At 37.5% G+C, this 26,013-nt stretch overlaps 1 protein-coding gene across 3 annotated transcripts in view; it reads left to right on the plus strand.

Annotated features, from left to right (window-relative positions):
• Window positions 1-200: 200 nt before the first annotated feature.
• The window catches only part of SERPINB7 (serpin family B member 7), a 47,060-nt gene continuing 21,247 nt past the window's right edge, over window positions 201-26,013 (plus strand). The window contains exons 1-2 of one of the 3 annotated variants that reach the window (XM_024236177.3): window positions 201-309; window positions 23,429-23,614. In XM_024236177.3, coding sequence (XP_024091945.3) covers window positions 292-309; window positions 23,429-23,614 — 204 coding nt within the window. In that variant the 5' untranslated portion in view covers window positions 201-291. Of the gene's footprint in view, window positions 310-16,893; window positions 17,024-19,082; window positions 19,128-23,428; window positions 23,615-26,013 lie in introns of those variants that run through there. The other 2 variants (XM_024236178.3, XM_002828287.6) reach the window with 2 other exon arrangements.

The raw sequence follows: 26,013 nt of genomic DNA on the forward strand, positions 1-26,013 counted from the left end.
AAAGCTTAAAAAGGAAATCCTCACGACAATCTTGGCGATAGCATGTGATAGTCCCACCTCCTTCTAGCCCTCTACCCTCTCACCAAGAAGAATGAACACTGTGAGGGTTATAGTCTTTGCTTTGGCAGAAAGCCCAGCTCACTGCAGGCATCCTCACAGAGTCCAAGTGTACTAAAGTGTGAAGAGAAAGAACTGTGCTGAGTGGTGGGGTCCAAGAGTTTTCATATTAAACCTTAAATATTTAAGAAGAATTTTAAAGGGATGTCAAGCCTTGAGTGGAATCATCACTAAATGTGGACCCACTTCTTGGTGAGTGGCTGTCAAGTGATTTTGATAATGACCCCCTATTAAGTTTCTACTTGATCATATGCATGGGTGCATACACACAAAAGAATATTTGCTCCTGCTATGAGTAGGCTTCATGATCTATCCTATTCTATTCTACTCTTCTGATCTGTCATATCCTATCTTGTATTTTAATGCATCTCATTTTTGTTTTTTAAAGCTGGTGTTTAACTACTAAATGTATTGTGTTTTTCTAAGTGATTTGTAATCTGAATTTAAAAAAAACAGTGAGTAGGCAAGGGTCAGTAATGCCATTACCTGGAGCATTGTTGTTTAAAGAATTAAAATTGTTAAAAAATTTTCCAATTAAAATTGACAATTGGAAAACAATGTCTATTTTTCTTTACAGAAGAACATGACAAAGGAGCTTAACTGAGAGCACAGAGGCCTCTCTGGGCATATGTAGGTTTTTTTCCTTCCAAAACCAATTTTTAAGAATCCTTCTTTTCTTTTTTATTGTAGTACCAGGCTTTCCTCTTCCATTATTATTTTTTTCTTTCTATTCGTTTTCTCCCTCTCTGCCTTTTACCAGTAGCTCATCAGGTAACTGGAAGGGCTCCCATGCTCTCTCCTACCCCTGAAGTGGGGTTTGGCTGTGTCCCCACCCAAATTCCCACCTTGAATTGTATCTCCCACAATTCCCACGTGTTGTGGAAGGACCCAGAGGGAGGTAATTGAATCAAGGTGGTTGGTCTTTCCCATGCTATTCTTGTCATAGTGAGTAAGTCTCACAAGATCATATGATTTTATCAGGGGTTTCCGCTCTTGCTTCTTCCTCATTTTCTCTTGTCACCACCATGTAAGAAGTGCTTCTCACCTCCCGCCATGATTCTGAGGCCTAAGTCCAATGAAACCTCTTTTTCTTCCCAGTCTCAGGTATGTCTTTATCAGCAGCGTGAAAACAGACTAATACAGTAAATTGGTACCAGGAGTGGGGTGTTGCTGAAAAGATACCCAAAAATGTGGAAGTGACTTTGGAACTGGGTAACGGGCAGAGGTTGGAATAGTTTGGAGGGCTCAGAAGACAGGAAAATGTGGGAAAATTTGGAACTTCCTAGAGACTTGATGAATGGCTTTGCCCAAAATGCTGATAGCAATATGGACAATAAAGTCCAGGCTGAGGTGATCTCCGATGGAGATGAGGAACTTGTTGGGAACTGGAGCAAAGGTGACTCTTGTTATGTTTTAGCAAAGAGACTGGTGACATTTTGCCCCTGCCCTAGAGATTTGTGAAACTTTGAACTTGAAAATGATGATTTAGGATATTTGGTGGAAGAAATTTCTAAGGAGCAAAGCATTCGAGCGGTGACTTGGGTATTGTTAAAGGCATTCTGTTTTATAACGGAAGCAGAGCATAAAAGTTTGGAAAATTTGCAACCTGACTATGTGATAGGAAAGAAAAACCCATTTTCTGGGGAGAAATTCAAGCTGGCTGCAGAAATGTGCATAAGTAGCAAGGAGCCTAATGTTAATGCCCAAGATCATAGGGAAAATGTCTCCAGGCCATGTCAGAGAACTTCATGGTGGCCCCTCCCATAGCAGGCCTGGAGACCCAGAGAAAAAAGTGGTTTTGTGGGCCAGGCCCAGAGTCCTTGTGTTGTGTGCAGCCTAGGGACTTGGTGCCCTCTGTCCCAGCTGCTCCAGCAGTAGCTGAAAGGGGCCAAAGTATGGCTCGGGCTGTGGCTTCAGAGGGTGGAAGACCCAAGCCTTGGCAGCTTCCATGTGGTGTTGAGCCTGCAGGTTCACAGAAGTCAAGAATTGAGGTTTGGGAACCTCTGCCTAGATTTCAGAAGATGTATAGAAATTCCTGGATGCCCAGGCAAAAGTTTGCTGTAGGAGCAGTCCTCTCATGGAGAACCTTTGCTAGGGCAGTGCAGAAGGGACATGTGGGGTTGAAGCCCCCACACAGAGTCCCTACGGGGGCACTGCCTAGTGGGGCTGTGAGAAGAGGGCCACTGTCCTTCAGACCCCAGAATGGTAGATCCACTGACAGCTTGTACTTTGAGCCTGGAAAAGCCACAGACACTCAACACCAGGCCATGAAAGCAGCTGGGAGGCAGGCTGTACCCTGCAAAGCCACAGGGGCAGAGCTGTCCAAGACCATGGAAACCCACCTCTTGCATCAGCATGACCTGGATGTGAGACCTGGAGGCAAAGGAGATTATTTTGGAGCTTTAAAATTTGACTGCCCTGATGGATTTCAAACTTGCGTGAGCCCTGTAATCCCTTTGTTTTGTCCAATTTCTTCCATTTGGAATGGCTGTATTTACCCAATTCCTGTGCCACCATTGTATCTAGGAAGTAACTAACTTGCTTTTGATTTTACAGGCTCATAGACAGAAGGGACTTGCCTTATCTCAGGTGAGACTTTGGACTGTAAACTTTTGGGTTAATGCTGAAATGAGTTACGACTTTGGGGGACTGTTGGGAAGGCATGATTGGTTTTAAAATGTGAGGACATGAGATTTGGAGGGGCCAGGGGCTGAATGATATGGTTTGACTGTGTCCCCACCCAAATCTCAGCTGAAATTTTATCTCCCAGAATTCCCACATGTTGTGGGAGGGACCCAGGGAGAGGTAATTGAATCATGGAGGCCAGTATTTCCTGTGCTGTTCTCATGATAGTGGATAGGTGTCACAAGATCTGATGGATTTATCAGGGGTTTCCGCTTTTGCTTCTTCCTTCTTCCTCATTTTCTCTTGCTGCCACCATGTAAGAAGTGCCTTTCACCTCCTGCCATGATTATGAGGCCTCCCCAGCTATGTGGAACTGTAAGTTCAATTAAACCTCTTTTTCTTTTTCTTCCCAATCTCAGGTATGTCTTTATCAGCCATGCAAAAACAGACTAATACACCTGGCGTGTCCCGCTGGGGCCACCTCTCTATCTTCTAGACCTGACCCAATCCAACTTATCTTTCAGGTCTACATTTCTGTGGAAAACAGTTCCTAATTCTTCTAGGACTCAGTGACGTCTATTTCCACGTTGTCCAAACAGCATCACTTATGGTACTTTTCATGCCACTTCATAACTGCTTGTGGGTTGTTTCCCTTAGTGGACTGTGAGAACTGGGTCTTCTGCTCCACAGTAACCCTGCACTGTGGTGCCAAGCCCACCACCCACCAGGCCTGTGATGAAAATTCATTCAGTCAATGAGTGGATGAATGAATCTGTTGATTGGAGGGGGAAAAGGCCACTGGATGAAGGATTTCAATGGGCAAATTTATTAAAATTAATTCTACTATACTTATCTTCTTTGGCTTAATCTGCAGGCTGGTCTCTAAAATAAGATTGTGATATTTTTCTCTTATCTCTGGAGAGACAGTTTTTGTAGGTTGATTCAGAACTCACTTGCCCAGAACATTCCACTATTATTAAGTCTGATTTACAGATTATATGCATTGGTATGCATATTAGGTGCTTGGAGACACTGAGGCCTCCTGGATATGCTTATGAGATGAAAGGAAACGGGAAGAGATTATATGTATTGAGGATTCTAGCTGCAGGCACAGTCAGGAGAACTGCGTGTGCCAAGGATCTGATTTGCCAAATTTCCCCCCCATGACATCTCTGGGGGAATGACGAGAGCAGAAAACTAACAAGAGTTAGAAGGCCTGATCTTTGTTGACACATTTTATACTCACTTGTTCTGTGGTTTTGAGCAGTTTTTTAATCTTTGACTTTCCATGTACAAATGTTTATGAGAAGAGTCATTTAATGTGATGACATCTTTCATGAGAGTCAGCAATGCCTTCTGGATTCATTTTTATTTCTCGATCACCACTATTTGATCATAAAACAGGAGTTATATAAATATAACAAGATAATATTTTAAAGTAAACATTAAATTTAATTACCTGCATCTTCATAATATTAGCAGATAATTGTGGATTAAGACATAGATGACATTTGCCTTGAGGTTAGGTCATATTCCTATTTTTAAATTAACTCAGTAAAAGGGGGGTTTCAGCTACTATAAGTGTAGCATAAAACATATTCCTTTAACTGTGGAATTTGGGTGAATTGGGGTTAGACTACAAGGTAGATGAAAATCTTGCTCTGGACTGGGATTGGGCACCATTGCTAATATCATGTGGGCCTCTGCTTTTCGTAATCAAAGTGCTGACATAATTTTTCTGAGTTATTACAGGAAATTGTTGAAAATTCTATAGCTCTACCATGTTTTGTGCTTCAACTTACCTGCTACTATATTTTTAACAAGCAGAAATAATATGCTAATAAATGGAAACAACTAATACATCCTCCAGAAAGTAATTTAGTCACTAGAATAAACTGTTCTTATAATTTCTGCTGTTATTATGTAAGTATTTAATAATTTTCAATCTAAAATGGTTTTATGTTGGAGCTGGTTTAAATATTGTAATATTTAAAAAATTGATAAGTAATCCACCTTTCATTTATGAGACGATCTAAAAATAGGTTTGTCTTCTTTTAAAATAATTTTGATGAAGTCACAGCCAGAAGCTAAATTTGATAGTGGTCAAATTCATCACGTGCTGCCTAAAGGATGATACTAATCCAAAAATTAAGTATCTGATGTTAAAGTGTTATGGAAATATGAAGCACTTACAAAGAGTACCTGAAATAATAAAAAGTCAGAGAAGGAAGTTAAGGGCTAAAGAATGAGTTTCAGCTTTCATTGATGCCTTTGACTTGGGTTTAATGAGGCAGAAATTATTGGCCATTGGGTAAAGAATATTGCAGCTACTTTTCTTTATTAAAGATCATGTCCTGTGAACATGCACTAATTACTTTACTAAATCAAGGAAATTTCTAATGTCTTAAATGCTAACATTTCACCATGCTATTCTTTGAGAATTCCATGACTTGGGAATGCATTTCAGGCCAATGAACCCAGAAAAGAACAAGTTTGACCTGTGTTACTAAATGGGTCACTGTAGAGAATTGCATTACAATACAATTGTATAGTATTTCCCAAGTTATGAAAACAGAAACTCTGCATGCCATTTCTATGGTATGAGATAAATTAGAGGCAGGCCCTAGAGTGAAGCTTACTCAACCTTCAGGGAAAAGAAACACATTTTCCCAAGAGTTGAATTCTTATAAGTGATTATTAACCTGATAGGCTTGGATGAATTTTTCTCAATCACTTACAGCCATAGTTCCCAATATCTCGGGTAGAATAATGTGAGGGCAGTGGGATTTGGTTTGCTAAACTAAGAAGGTGTTACCACTCTACTGTTCTGTGGGCCTTAGCCCAATTACTGTGTCTGGGGATTTCAAAAACAAATTGTTTTCTGACTAATTCATATTCAAATAAACATATGAGTGACAAAGTGGTTTGGCCCTTTCTTGAAGGAGCTCAGGTTTCTGCTTATTTGAGCTCTGACTGTCCCTATCCACGTGGCTGCTGAGTGGAGAGTCAAGAGGAAACTTCTCATTCATTTCTCAGGAGGGGCTGTTCCCAAGCACCAAGGCTATTCTTAAGTAACATGTGACTCGATGTGTTTTTAATCATAGAAATTAATAATTCCACCATACTATCTAGTCAGGTATTTCTCTCGAAAAATAAACACTGAAATATACTCTTATTAAACAATTTTAATTGGCAAAAAAAATGGACATATGAATGGAGCAGAGTGTAGCTCAGAAATAGACTGTTAGATAGTTAAAACAGAGTGTGATGCATGGGTATCACACATCTTTTGGGAAAAGACAGCTTAAATAAATAATAGTGGTATATTTGATTAACCACTATTATTATTATTACATATGTATATCATCACCTCATATCTAAAAATTACAGAAGGCAAGAAAATAAAACAAAATAAACTACCAGAAGAGGTGAGTAATTAGGCATTGGATCACAGAGTAGGAAAGGAGTTTCTAAACATAAATCACAGAAAAAATGATATATTTTTCCCTATGTAAACATATAAATTACATCTATGTAAAAATTATCAACAGAAATTTAAAAGACCATAAACAAATTGCAGAATTTGTTTATGACAAATAAAATCTTCTGAGCTCTCTGTGATTCCTTTGTTTTTTCCTTCATAGTCACCTCCCACAATCGTAGATTCAACTATGGGTAAATAGCCAACAAGCGCCTCAAACTTAAGTCCCCAAATCTCATTCTCTGCAATATTCCACATCTTAGAAAAATGTTACAAACTCTTGTTCAATTACCAAAGCCATAAGTCCAGATGTTATCTTGTTTTTTTCATTTTCTTCCCTTTCCTTATAAAATCCATCAGTGTAGCCTGAAGATTCTACCTCCTAAATTTATCTGGAGTACATTTTCTCCATCTCTGATGGCACTCCCTGGTCCACATCACTATTATTTCTGGCCTAGTCTGTTCAAATGACCTGTCTTTTGTTTGTTTTGTTTCCACTCTTGTCCATCTCTGATTTGTTTTCTAGAGCAGCTAGAGTGTTATTTTTTAAAAAGTAAGATAAAAATAAGCCATTTCTTGCTTAAAATCTTTCACTAGCTTCCCTTCCCATTTAGGATAAAATTCAAATTCTTTCTGATGGCCTATAGCCTCTACACAGTCCCTGGTTTTCCTCATCCTATGCCACTCTTCTTGCTGTTCTTTCTTTCTAGAATGCTCTCTCCCTTCCTCTCCTGCTCATACACTGCAGCTGCATTCTTGTATTTTAGATCCTGACTTAGACTTATTTCCTTATAAATGCCTCCATTGACATTACAATCTAAATAAGTGATTCCCATCCTATTATTCTCTTTCTAGAAATCGATTTTTTTCCTTCACAGCACTTATTATTTATAGCATGTGTTTAATGTATTAGGATTAATTTGACAGGTTTCAAACAGCTGAAAAACAGCATTTTCTCATGTAATTAGAAGTTTAGAGTTAGGTAAGTGGTTGCTGGTCTTGCCGTTAGTGGCTCAAGACTATCAGGACAGATGTCTCTGTAATTCCTTTGTTCTTTCCTTCAGTGTCTCTGTCCCCAGTCACAAGGATGCTGCTGTACCTCCTGCATCCTACACTCCAGGCAAGAGCAGTGAAGAGCATAGGATAAAATGGGCACCTAACAACTGTGTAACTCCTCTCTTGGAAAAGTTTCCTGGAAGCCATAGACAGAAGCTTCTACCTGCATGACTATTTGTCGGAATCTAGACACATGTTTCTCCCTATCTGCAAGGGAGGAGGGAATTCTTTCGTTTGTTTTTGAACTGGGCACTATGGCTTCTCCCGTTTTCCATTAGTTTTCTTTCAACTAAACAAAATTTAGTTCCTTTAAAAGAAAAAGAGAGAGAATGAATCTTGGGTATTAACATTCTTGGATACAGTGTGTATGTTTGTTTACCAAATTCCTGTTTTTCCTAACTTTTAAAAGAAGAAATCATGTTTTATTTTTTCCAAAAATGTATATACCCATGGCCTACATTTGGGTAAGCATTCACTAAATTGTTGGACAAATAAAATTTACTGAGAATCATGGCATAGCACTTCCTGAACTTTCCAGTTCAGGGATGCTATGTTGAGGTGGTCTAGTTTGCACTTGAAGGCTAAACTTTTTGCTCATGCCCTTGGGGATCATTTTGCAGGAATGTTCTTCTGAAATTATCTTTCTCTTTCTCCTTCACCATCTATTATTCTTCCACTAGATGATTCCCAAAGCAAACAAGATGACTTATTATCTCCCAACTTAAAAAGATATATCTATATGCTGATTGCTACCTTCCCAACCCAGCCCTGACCTCTTTCCTGAACTGGATAAAACTATCTGTCTGACATTACCATTTAAAGGCTGCTCAAACAGCATTATCAAAACAACTTTCAATTCCCTCTAGTCATCTGCATTTTGGTAAAAAGCAAAGCATCTACTTAGTTATATAAACCAAAGAATCTTGAAGTGATTATTTTTTCTACTTCTTTCATTACCTTCCACATCCAGTCATCAAGTTCTGCTAAATACACTTTCAACTTTGCCTAAATCCATTACTTTTCTCCATCTCCACTGCTACATCTGTGTTCACAGCATGGTTAGCCTTCTCCTGTCCTATGCTGAGTAAGAGTAGAGACTGTCGTTTCAGGCCACTCTTGCTGGATAACCATGGACCTACACAGGTCCAGTTGGGGACTGTGATGGGAAAGAATAGAGACAATGGAGAGAAAAAAAATATGCAGAGATGTCCCCCACATTCGCCGAACTTTTTAGAGCTCTCTTTTCTGCTACTCAAGCCAGAACCAGAGGGCTTCTCCTGGATTTCACTCTGTCTGCTTCACAATACTCAATTCAGAGTTCTGGGGTGGGCTGAGTTAAATAAATAAATGTATTTATTCAGGATGGGAATAATAGAGGGGAAAAAAGTTAAACTTACCATTGTCTTGTTTGTATTTAGAATTCTGTTCTTCCCAGATCAGTCTGTTGATATTTGCTTTTTAGAATTTTCAAATATCCATCTACACTTTCTGTCCAGGTCTTATATTTGAGTCTGTGGGAAATAAAAGAAAGACTGTGTTTCCTCCCTTACCTTTTCCTTGGAGTGTTAATGGATTATACTAACAGGCTTTCTAATGTTGAACCAGCCTTGCATTACTAACGTAAATCCTTCTTGGTTGTGATGTATTATAATTTTTATATATTGCTGGGTTTGATTTACTAATATTTTATTCTGGATTTTCCAGCTCATAAATGAGCTGGAAACTGTTATTTCTCATTTTCTGGAAAAGATTGTGTAATATTGGTGTTTTCTCTGAATATTTGGTAGAACTCTCTAAGAAAACCATCTGGGACTTGAGATTTCTATTTTTGGAAAGTTTAAAATTACACATTTAATTTTGATAGGTATAGAACTATTCAGGTGATTTGTTTAATATTGGGTGAGTTTTGGTAGTTTGAGGTTTTCCACAGCTTTGGTCTAGCTTTTCTAAGTTGTTAAATTTATGTGCCTAAAGTTATTCCTAGTGTTTTTAAAAAATTATTTTAATATCTGTGAGGTCTGTGAAGTCTGAAGGTCTCTTTCCTTCCTGATATTGAGAATTTATATGTTCTCTTTCTTTTTAGTGACAGTCTCGTTAGGGGTTAAATCTTATTGATTAATTTAGGAAGTTATCTTTCGGATTAATTGATTTTTTGTATTGTTTTTATTGATTACTGCTCTTTTCTTTATGATTTTCCTGTTTCTGTTTGTTTTTGGTTTATTTTGCTCTTGTCCTAGTTTCTTTAAGTGAAAGTATAGATTATTGGTTTGAGACTGTTCTTCATTTTTTTTTTATTCTGTAGATCATTCTACCCTTTTTTTCTTGCTTATCTATAACCTTCTGCTCCAATAGTGAGAAAATTTGACTTGCACCATCTTTCATCCATTTATTTAATCATTCCATTCCACTATACATGTATGATGATATCAGAATTATTTACCTATACTCCTGTGAGAAACACCTTTATTGACTGGACCACAGTGCTTATGTGCAGTTTCTTTTGCCTTTAGTTTTACAAACACCACTCATTTCCAAAGCCACTTAAGTTCATGCCTTTTCCCTTTCAGTGAGTTTGTTTCATACATTTGTAATATAATTAGATCTTTTTGTTACATTTTGCATGTCTTTCTTCCTATTAAGATTTTGAAAAGTCAGCTTTATTGAACTACAATTATGCATAATAAATTGCATCGATTTAAAATGTAATTCAATGAGCTCTGACAAATGCAAAAAACAATTGCCACACCCAGGAAACCACTGCCACCATCAATTCATAGAATGTTTCCATCACCCCCAAAACTCCCCAAGGTCCCTTTGCCATCTGTCCTCCCTCCAGCCCTGGCCCCAGTCTACTACTAAGCTGTTTGTTACCATAAATCAGATTATGGTTTTGTTTTAGGGATTTTGAGATTCATCCACAGTTTTGAATGTATCAATAATTTGCTCTTTTAAAAAAAGGACTAGTATTCCATTGTTTGGATATACCACAATTTATCTTTATTTTATTTAACACCTGTTGAGGAATATTTGGTTTGTTTAAAGTTTTTAGCTATCGTGAATGAATGAAGCTACTGTAACACTTATGTACAAGCACTTTTGTGCAAATAATCTTTCTTTTTCCTTGGGTAAATAACTTGGAGTTACAACTCAATGACATAATGTTAGATGTTTTATTGGTGTCTTACAAGCCCTTGAAGAGATATGAACAGAAAATTTGAAATTAAATGAAAAAGAAAAATTGATTGAAAAATTTCTGTTGATCTCTCTAAAGGTTTCTTTATTTTTTTCCATCATTTTCATTAGTACATTTTGATTTTTATTATTGTATTTTTATTCTAAAATTTCTATTTGCTATTACTATCTATTTTCTATTTTCCCACTTATTATAAAAGTGTCTGAAACCACTTGTTAGAGCCTTTTTATAATAGCTGCTTTAAAATCCTTGTCAGATAATTCTAAAATCTGTCTCATCTTGGTGTTGACATCTGCTGATTGTCTTTTGCCATATGAATTGAGATTTTCCTGGTTTTTGGTTTGACAAGTGTTTTGTATTATGTCCTGGACATTTTGAGTATTATATAATGAGACTCTGGCTCCTGTTTAAATCTACTTTTTAAATAGACAGCAATGGTTTTAATAATTGGTGAGTTCTGGTTTTAATGGCAATTTAATTGTCAAAATCTTTGTAGTCCTACTCTCATCTGCCCTGCTTTTGCACTACCCAGCAGTCAATCTGAAACTATATCATAATTTAGTCAACAAAGCTTTTGTTCTGTTGATTCTGTTCATTTTCACAGATTAATGGAACAGTGGTGAACTCAGGACTTCATATACAAATTTAAATCATTCTTTTCTCCATCTCTCACTTCTTTATGATTGTCCTCAAACCCTCGACCTGGGAGGGGAAGGGCTGCTACACTTTTACTAGTGTCTACTTTCTTCAGGATGGTAGTTGACAGGATCCCACCTCACGACTTTGTGCACACAGTGTGAGTGGAAGGGGAAGGGCTTTGTTACCTGTGTCTGCAGTCACCATCAAAGGATGGAGGCAGGACACTGCTGCTTCTGCTTGTGTTTGCTTAGTGTAGAGTGGGATTGTCATTATGGATCTACCCTACAGTTTTTACAGCAACCAGGCCAGTGGGGAGGATAGAGGGTGCTGCGTCTCTTGTGGCATCTGTTTGTAGTGGGGTGATTATCATCCAAAGGATTCTTCTTCTTTCCGGACCTCTGGTTAGAGAGATTTTATCCCTGCCCCTATTAGTATTATAGCTGCAAGGTGTGGTTCGCAATAGCACCTAGGCTGGAATGTAAAGGAAAACAACAACAACAACAAATGTAATACTAGGTGGCCCCTCAAGTCCTGAGATTCCTAGCCAGTCTTCCTTCTTTTCTTCCCCTTTTAGAGTTTTCTCATAGTTACTCTATGGCTTTTGTCCAGAAGTTTTAGTTGTAATTAGCAGGAAAGAATATGGTGGAGTGTGTTTTTCATATCTTGACCCAAACTGGAAGCTATTGTCATTATTATTATTATTAAATTCTTGTAATTTCAGTTTCTATTTTAACTTTTACTCAAGAATTAATGACAGGATTTTTACTATCCATGTGAAGGAACAAGTGAGTTTTTCTGCTGTTGTTGATAGTAAATTCTAGTTTTATTGAATGTGATCAGAGAGTATAGTTTGTAATATTCTTCCTTTATTAAAGTTACTGATATTTTCTTTGTGACTTATATGTGATGAATTTCTATGCATGATCCACGGGCATTTGAGATGAATGTGTTCTCTACTATTAGGGTATAGAGTTCAATATATTCATATTTAACATAATGACTATGTTGTTTAAATCTTTTACAACCTTACTTTATTTTATTTCGTCTGCACATGCACACACACACACACACTCACTCACACACTCACACAGAGAGATTCCATAAAATTGTATTCATCTTCATTGGAACAAAGGGGGCTGATAGTCTGAGAAGATGTTGCCAGAGTGGAAGAAAAACTGAACTTCCAAAAGATGTGCATGCAGTTTGCGTGGTGGGGTGGGGTGGGGTGGGTAGGTCACATGGCAGTGGGTGCTTTAGGAATGGGGATAGTGTGAACATGTACAAGAAAGTAAGAGACAAAAGGGAAAGGGAGGCATAATTGTGGTGAGGAAACAGTGCATTTGAAGAGAGACGGAAGGTATTTAGTTGCTGATGTGAGTGAAAGTTCAGGGATGGGAAGAAATATTTTAAAAGAATGTAGGAAGTACTTTTGATGTTGGCATGCTTTGTGAAATCCTTAGGGAGGTCTCTTTAAGGAAGCCTAAGTGAATGAAATGGGATTTGTGTTTTCTTTGACTATGGTTTCCTGCATAGACTGGATCCTGGTGGCTCCCAGTTTTTATCCTCAGTTTTTACTTTTATTTTATATCTTATTTATAATGAAATTGATAGAATTGTAAATGAAATGACCACAATAAGATAAACTCTTAATAGTTTCCTAATCTTATTAGACTTCCCATTAGTTTATACTTATTTCATGTGTTCTTATGTGTTTCACATACACAGAACATATTGTTTTTTTATTAAAGACAGAATTGATACGTGCTATTGCAACCTCTGCCCATAAATTAAAGGCATCCTTCTAAGAGTTCGCATGGGTTGGAAATTTATTACTCCAAAAATAGTCAGGAAACTACTCTGAGTTGAAAGGGTTTACTTTTGTTTTTGATAAGGTTATATATGGGATTCTCTGTTTCTCATAGACCCTTATGAGAACAGATGGACTGTGATTTTTTTAAAGCAGATTTTGTGGGGATATTTATGAATAAGTCAAGATAGTAGCCATATTGTCTTCTGACTTCTAAGGATAAGTTTAAAAGGATGTAGTGGGAGACAAGCCCAGAAATGATCAGGAAGGCTTCATGGTTCAAAAAGAAAAAAAAAATCATAGGCACCCTAGGATCTATTTTAATTGCTTCTTTTTTTTAACTTTTATTTTAAGTTCAGGAGTACATGTGCAGGTTTGTTATATAGGTAAACTGCATGTCAGCAGGGACATTGTATAGAGATTATTTCCTCTCTCAGGTAATAAGCATATACTTGAGGGTGGAGGGCGGGAGAAGGGAGAGGATCAACTCCTTCTTATTTGAGAAAGACACAACACAAACTTTCTGAGCCCTACTTTTCTCATTTGTAAAATGGGAGACTTCCACTTAAATAATGTCTAAAGTTTCCTTTAGCTTACTATCTATCTATTAATAAAGGAAAAATTGGATATATATTTACTTTCAAGGCCACTGAATTTGCATATTTAATTAAAATTAAAGTGAGGATTTAAGCATCACTCTGCAAATGGAAGAATATAGGTAGAGGTTTTAAAGCTCCCATTTACAAATACAACAATAATTTTAAAGGATAAGAAAATAGAGGCTTGTAGGAAAATTAAATACATTATTTATATTTAACTTTGCCACTGAAACTGGTCAAGGTAAAGCTTAATAAATTTAAAGGTTTAGAATATTGACTTTTTCATGACAAATAATGACATTCCAAATGTGATGATAAAATAATTTAGGAGGTGAAATGGGACCAATTATTGCATTTCTTTGGGAAGTTGAAATCCCAAGGTAGAAAGTGAACTTTAATTTGCTTCTAAAATTAGATTTGGATTTTGTTTAGGAAACCTCCCTGTGTTTTTTCATGAATCTCATAGCACTAAAAGGTTTAAATAGAAAAGGTAGCACTGATAACAATAGTGATTCTTCAAGACTTGATTCTTCAAGAATTTACCATTTATTATTATGTTGGTTGGGGCCATGACAACGTGATGAAATGATGTAGCACAAGTAAGTGGAAACCAACAAGGCCTCCTGCAGTTGGAATTCTGATCAGAGAGATTATAGGAAGTTCCACTGATTGCATTCATTTAAATGCATGAGGAGAATATTATATCATGTTATTTATTGCCAAGTGAAAGCTGAGATTATTCATTTCAAAAGTAAAAGAGAATCAGAAGAAGGAGGAGGAATTATAGCAAAAAGAGAAGAGAGGGTAAATATTTACATGTAAAGAAGAGACATAGAGCAACTGAATTCCTTTATGTCCTGCCCATAGTAAAATGATAAAGAATACATCAAGAAGTAAAAATAGACCTAACATGCAATCACTTAGAATTAATTCACATGATAGAATCTGCAATTAAGCCATGGAACTTGCTACTACAAGATTTTATTCAAATAAATAGATAGATTAGAAAGGTTAGATTTGGTAAACAGAGTTTATATAAAAATTTCAATGTCTGGAATTTGGACCAACAAAAAACATATCAAACAAACAAATAAAACACAAATGACATCAGCTTCCAGGGAATAGGTTTATATATTTTAGGATGTGCAAAGAATATCCCTAATTTGGAACCTCAAGTATACCCAGGTCATTTCCATTTTCTGGGCACTACACCAAATCTAGCACCCCTTACCATGCCGTCGTCATTAGTATTCGGTCACCAGAGAATTCTTAAATCTTCAGCCTAACTACAGAGCTCTATGTAACCAGAGTTCACAGCCTTCTCTACTGACACCTCGTGTAACCCTGAATTAATCCCTAGTAGTTTCCTTAAACCCCTCTTCAGCCCTGGGTAAGTGAGGACAAGAGACAGTAAAATGTAGGTTATTACAGTTCATGTTTCCTCATCTATATGCGCGAACTGGCAAGGCCAATGGAAATTTGGATTATCATCGTATGGCAAGGGAGAATAATTAATGTAACACGCCAGTCCACATGACTGCTTTCTTCTCAGACTTATGTCACTTTGGGATTGGTTAATTGTAAATCAACTGTTGCAAACACAGTAGTGGGAGGGATGTCTGAGTTAATGTGAAGAAGAAAACAATGGTGAATAGAGCCTTAATTATGGATGACTCTTGGTAATTCCAAGAAGATTATCCAGTATGTGTGTCACTTGGGTCCCTTGCCCTTTACCTATTGACCATTTCACCACTTGAAAGTACTTTATATCCTCAGTAGGTAAGAAATAGAAAGGATGTGGGATTCAAAATATTCAGCCTATGAACACTGCAATTAGAATATGGAGAACAGGGAACCCATTTGTAGGCTCATTTTACTTTTTTTCTTCATATTAACAACAACCTTCTCCTTCAGAAAGTTCGCCACAACTGCTAAATCAAAATTAAATTTCAGGGATTATCTGCAACTTTACTTTTCTCTATGATTATACTACTCATAAACAATCATGGAGGTGAGCAATAACTACTCTATTCGATTTTGGGTAAGTTAACAGGACCCCCTTCTTCCTGGGAAAGAGGCAAAATTGCACAAAATTGAGAGGCGAGCAACTGTAAGATGATGGTACCTTCTAATTCCAATAGCTTTTTACAGTAGAGAACCCAGTTACTTGGATAAATGTTGGCTGTACTTTTGAAAACACTCAGACAGAAGGACCAGACTTGCAGTCATTTCCCTGCATAGTAGGTGAAGGTAGGTGCAACATACAGCTCAAACTCATGATGCTAGGGCCAGAAACTGAAATGTGTTTTTGCCCCTGTGTGGCATGTTCTGATGGCAAAGGTGTAGGCAACCAACTGGGCCCAACCTACCTTTCCCTACACCTGGCCACTTTTCAAAGTGCAAACCCACTTTAACAAACTCTAGCCTGTATTATAGGAGGAAGGATCTGGGTGGTGCAGACGTGGCTTTCCATTGCCAGATCAGAAGGGTGGAGGAGAGGCTGGCAGGATGACAAGAATGAATGAACACACCAAGTTTCAGCTCCTATCTGAAGCTGCTCAGTTCAGGTAAGCATTTAGAGAAGCCAGGTGCAATAACTAACAGGGCAAATGTTTCTCTGGAAAATTCCAAGCCAGAGAAAATTGGGAAAAAGAGGGAAGGATGGGAAGCAGTACAAAGAGAAGCCAGCTAAAAAGGTTAGAGGTCCAGATGAAAATCTGAGATTGGAGAATGATAAAAAACATTGTGTGAGATTCTATTTTAGGTCATTATGCCAGGGAAATTTACACAAGAGAGGGTTGAAGGAAATTAGGCTATAAGATGAGTGGCAAGTTGCAATAAAATGGCACCCTAAACTCACCAAGTCACTGTTGTCACTGCTGTCTTGCCTTAGTTGATTTGATGTCTAGTTAGTCTATTTGTGCGTTTCTCACAGAAGAGTATGTTTTGACCCAGGCTGACAGATACTGTTGATTCTGAAATTTGTTTTTATGGTTATGTTAAAACCATTCTCATTATAAGAAACAGAGATGGGGATATTGCCTCCTCAGATCTGACTCACATACAAACTGAATGAACTACATAACAACCACCTTAGTCAGATACTATTTTGAAACCTGGTTCAAAACCTAAATGCTTGTAAGATTCTTGAGAGACAGTGCTGTGCTCTGAGTCATAGGGAAGCCATCCCAAAAGCCAGGTCTACTCATCAATAAGCAGCTGCCTGTGCAGAGTGCAGGCTGCACCTTTGGACAGCCTTTAAAATTGAATTCTCAGAATTTTAGAACAAATTTTTGCCTAGAAATGCTGACTTTGGTTCATTAGGTAGTGGTAAAACAGGCTTCCTTCGAAGCTCTCCTTCATCACCTTCCTAAGTGCATGGGGGAAAATACCTAGGGCTCAACAGTCTTGAGAAGTGTGGAAACATTTTCTTTGTGAGTGAGAACCGATCACCTAGAGAAAGGAGACCAGATTCCCATCACTGCTTCTGGGTATCAGATGCTAGCGTGAGTACATTGTCGATTTGCATATCCAATTATTGATTTACATTATTGCTCTTCTGTTGTAGGCAAGAGGTAAGTTCACTAACGAATCTCAAGGAAGATGTAAATGGCCAATGATCATGTTCAGAGGCCTGAAATCTCTCCAGGTCGCCTCCTTGGAGGGACGCTTTTCTGGTGGGGCAGCTTGTATTACCATACACAAATGTGCTTGGGTTTGGATTCTGCTGGAGAGAACACTGTGACCCGTGGTCTCTTCCTTGGGCCATGTCAGTCAGTCTCGGACTTATTTTGCATCCTATTCTTTACCTCACAGATGCCTGTGTATCCTTAGCTTGGTCTCCCAGCCCATTGTCCATCAAAACCTGCTATTAGGAATAGATCAATTATCAGTTATACACAATATGCAATGACCCTATCTCAGAGGCATTTGGTCATTTGGCTTCATGTTTTATTTTTGTTGTTGTTGAGTTTTAAAATAATGAAATATAATGTGGCTACATAAAGATGAATTCAATAGATGCATACAATTTAATAATAGAACATCGCCAGAACCTCTAAAACCTCCCTCCCCATTCTTTTACCAACAAAACCTCCCCTCCTACTAGGAGTAACTAAGGCAGTTATATCCATGGCTTAGTCTATCCACCCATGTAAGCATCCATTAAAAAACAGTTTTGTCTGGTTTGATCTTTTCATGAAGGGCATCTTACTGTGTGTATTCTTTCGTACCTGATTTATTTGCCTTCTAAACCTTACTTCTATCAGTGGCATGGGAGCTGATGGCTACTGCCGTGGTGATTTCAGACAGTCTTGAGAAGATGAGGGTAGAGTTTTGTGGTCAGAAACCTTCTTGTGTGCCTTAAGATAGTGTGAATTGAAAGACCAAGTCTGGGTATGAAGCATAGTTTTTGGGTATACTAAATAAACCAAGGTCTGTGAGAAGCTCTGATAGACAAAGGGAAGAAGTGGGTCCCAATGGACGTCTAACGAGGACTGGGGGGTTTAAATCATTAAGACTATGATAATTTTATCCACAGTTGATCTATAAAGTGTACTATGATATACTTTTCACAATGTAAGCTTTCTCTGGAGTTAATAATTATCAAATTTGCTCATTTTTTGGACATTTGTTTGGTTTCTAAGTTCCTATCACTAATGTATTTCTTTTCTGATGGGGGTAGATATCCCTCTCCATGTGTTCAATATATTCTAACGCATCTCTCTCTCTGATAGCATATTCACCTTAGAGAGCTTCAAACAGTCAGCATACTCAATTTTAGCATTAATCATACAATGAAAATAAAGGCAGTATGGGCAAACACTTGTGGGAAATAGTGTGTAAGATAAAGTCAGAAACACTATGTGAAGTACAACCCTACTTCTCCTGAGAGGGACAGCTCACCTACCTCTCTTAAATACAATGTTCCCCAAATACAGCATAAATACCGTGTTAGTGATTATACACATACATAGCAGCACACACATATATATATGTGTGTGTGTACTAATGAAAATGTAGTTGGTGTGAATTTTTATTTTATGGATGAGAAAAGGCCCACTCTATTCTATAGCACTTTGCTTTCTTCACCTCTCTGGGACTGCAGTGCTACTCCTCTACGACAGTTGAATTTATAGATGTCAGAACATGAATTATTCCAGGTGGGGCTTGGTCATGTTCATCAAATACCAAAATCGGAGCAGGGAGGAATCAAATAAACAATAACAAAAATCAGTAACTAAATTTCCACATGTAAGAAGTGCCAATTGTGCCTTAATGTAGGGATATCTAAATTTACTACATAAAAAATACTATGTGATATTAAATATCAAATGAAATAACATTTCATGCTAAAATTTGATTCATTAAAAATATCTATTTGACTGCTTCGAATTAGAGCTATAGCTAATATTCTACAGACTTCTTTTAAATTGCTCTATAAAGCCTCTGAACGTATTCATTTTAATGACATTATTTAAAACTATCATGGCCATCATAAAAAAAAAAGTAGGGAGTGTCTGCGTCAAAGGCTTTATATTTCAGAGTAATGCAAGGAACTCTTTCAGACTCACCCAACCAGCGGCCAACTTCCTCTATGAAGACAGTAAGGTAAATATTTCTGAAGTCCATAATTTAAAGTCTGGCCAGATCCTTTGAAAAAAGACACACACACACACACACACAGAGAGAGAGAGAGAGAGAGAGAGAGACAGAGAGAAATAAATCTTTGTTACTTTGTGTCTGAGACATTAAACTCATCAAACAACATCCAGATCGGATAATGGTCCTGTTGTCTGCTTCTCCACCTTACAGCTTGTCTATGACTTTTAAGTGGTGTCATGGGAGAATGGAATGGGAATCGGATGCCAGGTGAAAAATCTGTGTTCCATCTTTGAAGAGATAAGTAGGGATTATGCGCAAATCTAGATTCTATATTTCCTGTATTTAAGGCATTATAGGTTGGAATATACCAGATTTTGAGATTAGAATTGAACTCTTTTAAGTGCATAATATACTAATTTGATTAGAGGTTTATCAAAATTTGAAACTATGTTTTTAAAAGAAATACAAAGATTTTAAAATATTTCTTCCAGTAGTATCTGTATAGCATCGTATTTGACTTACTGATAAGAATAAAAATTAATCACATTCAAGGGATTATTCATTTCTTTCCTATATGTATATCCTAATTCAGTAAATATAAAAGCTTTTTAAAAAAATAGTGTGTCATGAACTATAATTAATTTTCTATATACAGGCAAAAGTATCCTAAGACTAGATAATACTTTTATCAAGCATTTAAGGCACATAATTTATCAGTTAGGTGTAATAAGTTTAGGTCCATAAAATAGTATCATAACTTTATGTTTTATTGAATGTGTTTTGTGCCTGAATTTTCTTATGCTTTATTTAAAAACGACGTTTTGCTTTTTATTAAACTTTAAAAAGAAGCTTTAGTGAGAAAATATCTATTTTTATTGTTGTTTTGACGCAAATAATATATTGGCTAAAGGATGAAAGGGATAAAAAAGTTCTCAGATTAAAATAGACCATAAGGAATCAAATAGGCTTCAGGCTGCCATGGACTTTTAGACCCTCAAGTCTGAAGTTTGGGATGTAAAAACATCCATGAGTACTTGCTAATTTGTGTTAACTTTAAAATTATAAATTAATTGCATTCTTGTTTGTTAAGCTAAAATATTTATGCAAGAAACATAATAATATAGTATATTTTTAGCAAAATGAAAAATCAGACTCTAAAGCCAACTTCTTTTATGATTTGAAAAGAACTTTCCTGCATTGCCATGTCCAGACAATGAAATACTGGGTGGTGTCACACTGACATCTTCTTTAGGTAGCTTTAATGTGGTTGTTTTCCTTTTCAATTTCCTTAGTTATTTAACTGGGACTCAAGTCAATTGGTAGCTGTTGGTGGCTGTTGGTGGCTTGCCTGAACTTAGTTTATTTTTGTTAATGTTTTATCTATTTAAGTTGTTTTGAAAGTATTTATAGGGAAAGGAAAAATCACAGTTTTGATCTCATGCTAATTTTTATTTATGTGTCACCTGATGAAAACTTGGGGTTATAAAACAATCAGCTCGGTCTTAAATATAATTGTTTATTTGCCAATGAGAATCAGACTTTATATCAGGAGAGGAGAAACAAACCTTACTTTTATTCCTGGAACATAAACAGTGCACCTGCATAGAGAAAGATAATAAAAATAATTATGTGAAATGGAACATACTTTTTGGTATTTATTTTAAGCATACATGAACATGTCTGTACAAGAATGTTTAAGTATATACTATTTAGTATCACCTATCATTTTAAGAGTTATGACTTGAGAATTTATAATTATCTAGGAATGTCTTGGCTCATGTTTCTCTGTCGTGATTTTTTTTTCTAGTATGGTTTCTCTCATAAAACTTACCTAAGCTAAACGTTTATGTACTCTGTATCCTGAATGAATACATGCTTGTGTAGCTTCTCTTTTCTTCAATAAGATTATAGTTTCATCAATAATTTACCATGGAAATAGGATGCCTGAAATTTTAGAAAATGAAAATGTGTGATTGGTGCTTAGAAAGTAATTAAAGAATACTATTCAAAAATAAAATTTTTTTTTTTGCCCCAAAGGATAAAATAGTAAGGCATAATTTGTAAAACAAGAAGAATTGGAACTTGAACAAAGAGAAATGTATCTTAAAGTATATTTTTGCACTTTGGGAAATGATAGCTTCCAGACCCCCATTGGCCTGTGCAAGCAGGTTTCTAAACAGGATCATTAAAAAATCTTTCAGGTCTTATTTTAAAAACTCTAGCTCACATTTTATGAAAACACTAAAATACACCCAATCTTCTATTAAATATAATTTTCACTGTAAATACTTTGAAAGGATTAATATGACTTTGCTTTCGAAGTTACTTTCCTAAGAACAATTCATTTCATTTACTACTGTCTGATTTTCAGCAACCAGCATGAAGCCTTGGAAATTCTTTAGGATGGAGAGAATCTAGCACACAATTTCCTTCTAAAATTAATGAAATTCTTATGAATACTAAATTAAATAGAAAAATCAACATAGATTTTGTTTTCATATATTTAATTGTAAACTTGTTAATTTTGATCTTATTTTTTCATATTTTAGAAGGAATACTTATTTTTAGGTCTAAAATATGATTTGAATCCCTTAAACATTTGAGGGCCTTTGGCACTGCTAATATCACTCACTGTATAAAGCTGCCCTTTTCCTGCCAACTCGCATACTGTATAGCCAGCCCTAACTTTCATTGTTTCTCGTCTCCTTTGTTGCAAAGAGTTTCTCCTGTAGCTTTAATCACAATTGTCACAACTTTTTACCCGGGATTACTTGGATTAGATATAAAATCAACATACATTTTTTTCTGGGTAACTTTTGAAAGAACATAGGTGTTCTTTCTTAGAGTAAAGATATGTGGGGTGTGAACGATTTTCTCACCTTATGTGCCTAGGGTGTAACTGAGGAGTATGACTTATAACGAATTCTAGATAGCTGAATTTGACCCTGAAAAACAGCATCATGTAGGGTGTCATGCCTCAGTGGTGTTCTCTGTGCTTGGAATTCCAAAGAACAGAGTATGGGTCCCTCAGGGACATTCTTTCTGGAAATGTTTGCTGTCTTTTAGGACAGAACAGGCTATTACCACTTCACAGAGAATAGTAAATGCAGCAGCTTCAATTCATTGAATGTCTACTCTGGATCATGCATTGTACTAGAAAAGTTTTTTTTTTTTAAATTTTTTAACTCAAACTCCCATTCGACGTAATAAAAGTTAAAAAACTTATTTTAATTTCGTTCACAATTTTAAAAGGTCTTAAGTATTTGCAACTGCGACAAAGCCAACACAATGGCAATTTTAGAATGTTCTTCTTTCAGACTGCATGGATCTCTCTCCTTGTGACCCCCTTCCTCACCCACAACATGCCAGTCCCCAGATGCCTATGGGGCAAAAGGTACAAGGAAGCATGATTTTCTGTTGAGAATCATTATGCTAGATCCTGTACATAGATCATCTCACTGAACAAGATGAAACTCAGAAGTTCAGAGAAATTAAAGACTTGACCCAGTTCACACAACTATTAGCAATAAGGTTGAGACTTGGATGAAGTCCCCTAAGGGTTTTTGACTCCTGGCATCTGCAACACCTGGCACCTGCCACACCATCAGATGTAATATCATTGGACATTCATGAGGAATAATTTGGAGAACTCATGTAAGTTCATTTAGTCTGAGACAACCCCAACCTTGATTTTGAGATCAATTTGAATTGTGGAGAAATTCTGAAAAAAAAAAAAAAATTGCCCAAGTGGATCCCTGAAGAATTCCATGGTGGTGGCAGCCCTCTGTATTTCAGAAACAACATCATGAATTTGAAGATAATCTCCAATTTGTTACTGCACCCTGGGTTCTCTAGGAAGAAACAGGACTATGTGTTGAAAAGTCTTGTACATGTTCTTGATACATACTCTCATAATCACATTTTGCATTCCAAAAAAATCAGAAAATGGTTTTAAACAAATTAATACACTTATGGGATCAATGACGCATAATACTTAAAATTAGGACAGTTTTGAAAAAAATAGAATGTATGATTGTTCTAAGAATTTACAGAGGCCATAATGGAGAGAGTGAGTTAAAAATGATGTGTTAAACCTCAAAAATTTAACGTTGTATTGAATTACAGATGGTTTAGAAAGCAAAGGCTGTAGTGCCTCAAATACACTATCTAATATTGTAATATTTACAATAGGTACCTCAAAGGCTGAAAAAATGAAGCTTTAAATTATAAAAAATAAATAAATCTAAAAATATAATATTCCTAGAAAATGTACCAGGAACTAATTTCATTTTCTCATTGTCCTCTAGGCTGCACTCCATTTCACAATGGCCTCCCTTGCTGCAGCAAATGCAGAGTTTTGCTTCAACCTGTTCAGAGAGATGGATGACAATCAAGGCAATGGAAATGTGTTCTTTTCCTCTCTGAGCCTCTTGGCTGCCCTGGCCCTGGTCCGCTTGGGCGCTCAAGGTGACTCTCTCTCTCAGATTGATAAGGTCAGTCTCAGCTTTTGCAGTTAATCATCAGGACAAATTGTTTTTCCCACGAGAACATTTCGTTGCAGTGGTCCCCATGTTAATGGAGGTCATCATGAGGCACAAGGTGTCACATCTTCACACATCTCCACGAGGCCCTCTTTGGGTGTGAAGAAAGCACACAGCTTGCAGTACTTGTTTTTGAGCCAAGAGGCAGCAGAAACATTCCAAGCACTGCAGCTTTGATGTTTTCCCTTAGTGCAGTGGTTCTCAAAGTGTGTTTCCCAGACCAGGATCATCAGCATCGCCTGGAGAACTTGTTAGAAATGCAAATGCTGGCCGGGCGCGGTGGCTCATGCCTGTAATCCCAGCACTTTGGGAGGCAGAGGCGGGCGGATCACGAGGTCAGGAGATCGAGACCATCCTGGCTAACACGGTGAAACCCTGTATCTACTAAAAATACAAAAAATTAGCCGGGCGTCGTGGCGGGCGCCTGTAGTCCCAGCTACTCGGGAGGCTGAGGCAGGAGAATGGCGTGAACCCGGGAGGCAGAGCTTGCAGTGAGCCGAGATACCGCCACTGCACTCCAGCCTGGGCGACAGAGCGAGACTCCGTCTCAGAAAACAAACGAACAAACAAAACAAAACAACAAAAAAAGAGAGAGAAAGAAATAGAAAGAAATGCAAATGCTTGGGCTCTACCCTAGAAGTACTGAATCAGAAACTATGGGTGTTGGGCCCAGCACTCTGGGTTTTAATGAGCTCTCCAGGTGCACATGAAAGGTTGAGAACCACTGCCTGAGTAGATACAGTTGAGATAGGAGAGTTAGAAGAAGATTCCAATGACATCCCAGTTTAAGCACTGGTCACCTGGGCACAAAAACATCATAGTACATTCCAGATAATAGCAGCCTACCTGAATAGTCCTCACATTGTCATCATCACCACCTTCACTGCCACCTTCAGGGAGTGCTTATTAACACACCCTTGCACACAGCTCTGGGAGCACTTTATAGGGAAGTGGAATGGTCAAGGTTTCCCTCCCTTCTCAGAAAATTGCCACTGAAACTCAGTAGCTCAACAGCAGGTGAGATGCCAGGTCCAGGCTGCATGCAGAGGCCTTGATGTCGTCCCTTTCTGCCCCCACCTCCCTGTGCGCACTTCTTGCCCCACTATTCCTCCCATTATTTTAGTTCAGAAGGGCTTGCCAGAGGAATCTGGTGCCTGTTGTAACCTGTCATACCTCAGTTCATATGGAAAACCATTTGTGGAGATAATTTAAGCTAGAATAATTCCTTCCTTTATCTGAATAGCTCAGTAAATATTAATTGCTAGAGAACGACTACAGAGTCTTAGACTGCCGTTTTTTTTTTCAAGTGCTAGAGCGGTTTACAACCTAGTACATAGGATACCACACTTTAATGAGATGATAGTGACAGCTATCTGCTGAGAACTTTATCAGTGTTCAGGATCTGGGATAAGCCCTAAGAATATGATCTTATTTGATATTCACATTGACACACTGAAGTGGGATTATTATCCTGATTTTATGGAGGGGTGACCATACTGTGTGCTGGTAGATGGCGGACCTGAGATTCAAACTCAGGATGATCTTCTGCAACTGGCCTTCTCAACTTTGGCACTACTGACATTTTCGGCTGGAGAAATCTTTGTTGTGAGGGGCTGTCCTATGCATCATTTAGCGGCATCCCTGGCCTCTCATCAACAACTACCAGCAGCATACCCCTCCCCCATCATGACAACCAAAAACATTTCCAGGTATTTTCAAAGAATACCCTCAAAAGCAAAATCAGTCTCCAGTTGAGAACTGCTCTGAAGCCACCAAACTGAAATATAGCTCAAAGTACATCACTGTGAAGCTTCAGTATTTTAAAGTCAGTATTTTGATAAATAAATATAAAGCCCTTGAAAAACATTCAACAAATAAAAATTCATTCATAAAAATGCATAATGTTTCAGAACCAAGTGAGATGATTTGGTATCATGGAAACATAGCCTTGGTCTGGGAGTTAGAAGACTGGGTCGAAGTTGTGACCTTGGGAAAATCATTTCATCTCTGTGGGCACTAGTGTCCTCACCTGTGCATGAAGGATGCTGATTTGATGACAAAACGAATAAAGAAAAACACCTTACAGTTGTCACTGTTCAATGTGTTAGACAATGATGTGCAGGCACCATGCCTATGACTAAAGCTTGATTTTAATGCAACAGAAGACACACAGCTCTTACCTACTGTGTGCTTTCATGTCAGGAGCAATCTTTCAGCTCCTGTCTGGTATACCTTCTGAGGTCTCCTTGCCCCGCACCTCATGCCTGGTGAGCCAGGGTCAACAGCTCATGATTCATGGTGAACTGAGAGAGCTGCTGTTCTGCTGGAGTTTGCTCTGTACTCTTTACTGC

This window comes from Pongo abelii, chromosome 17 (genome assembly GCF_028885655.2).
Source record: "Pongo abelii isolate AG06213 chromosome 17, NHGRI_mPonAbe1-v2.0_pri, whole genome shotgun sequence".
NCBI lineage: Eukaryota > Metazoa > Chordata > Mammalia > Primates > Hominidae > Pongo > Pongo abelii.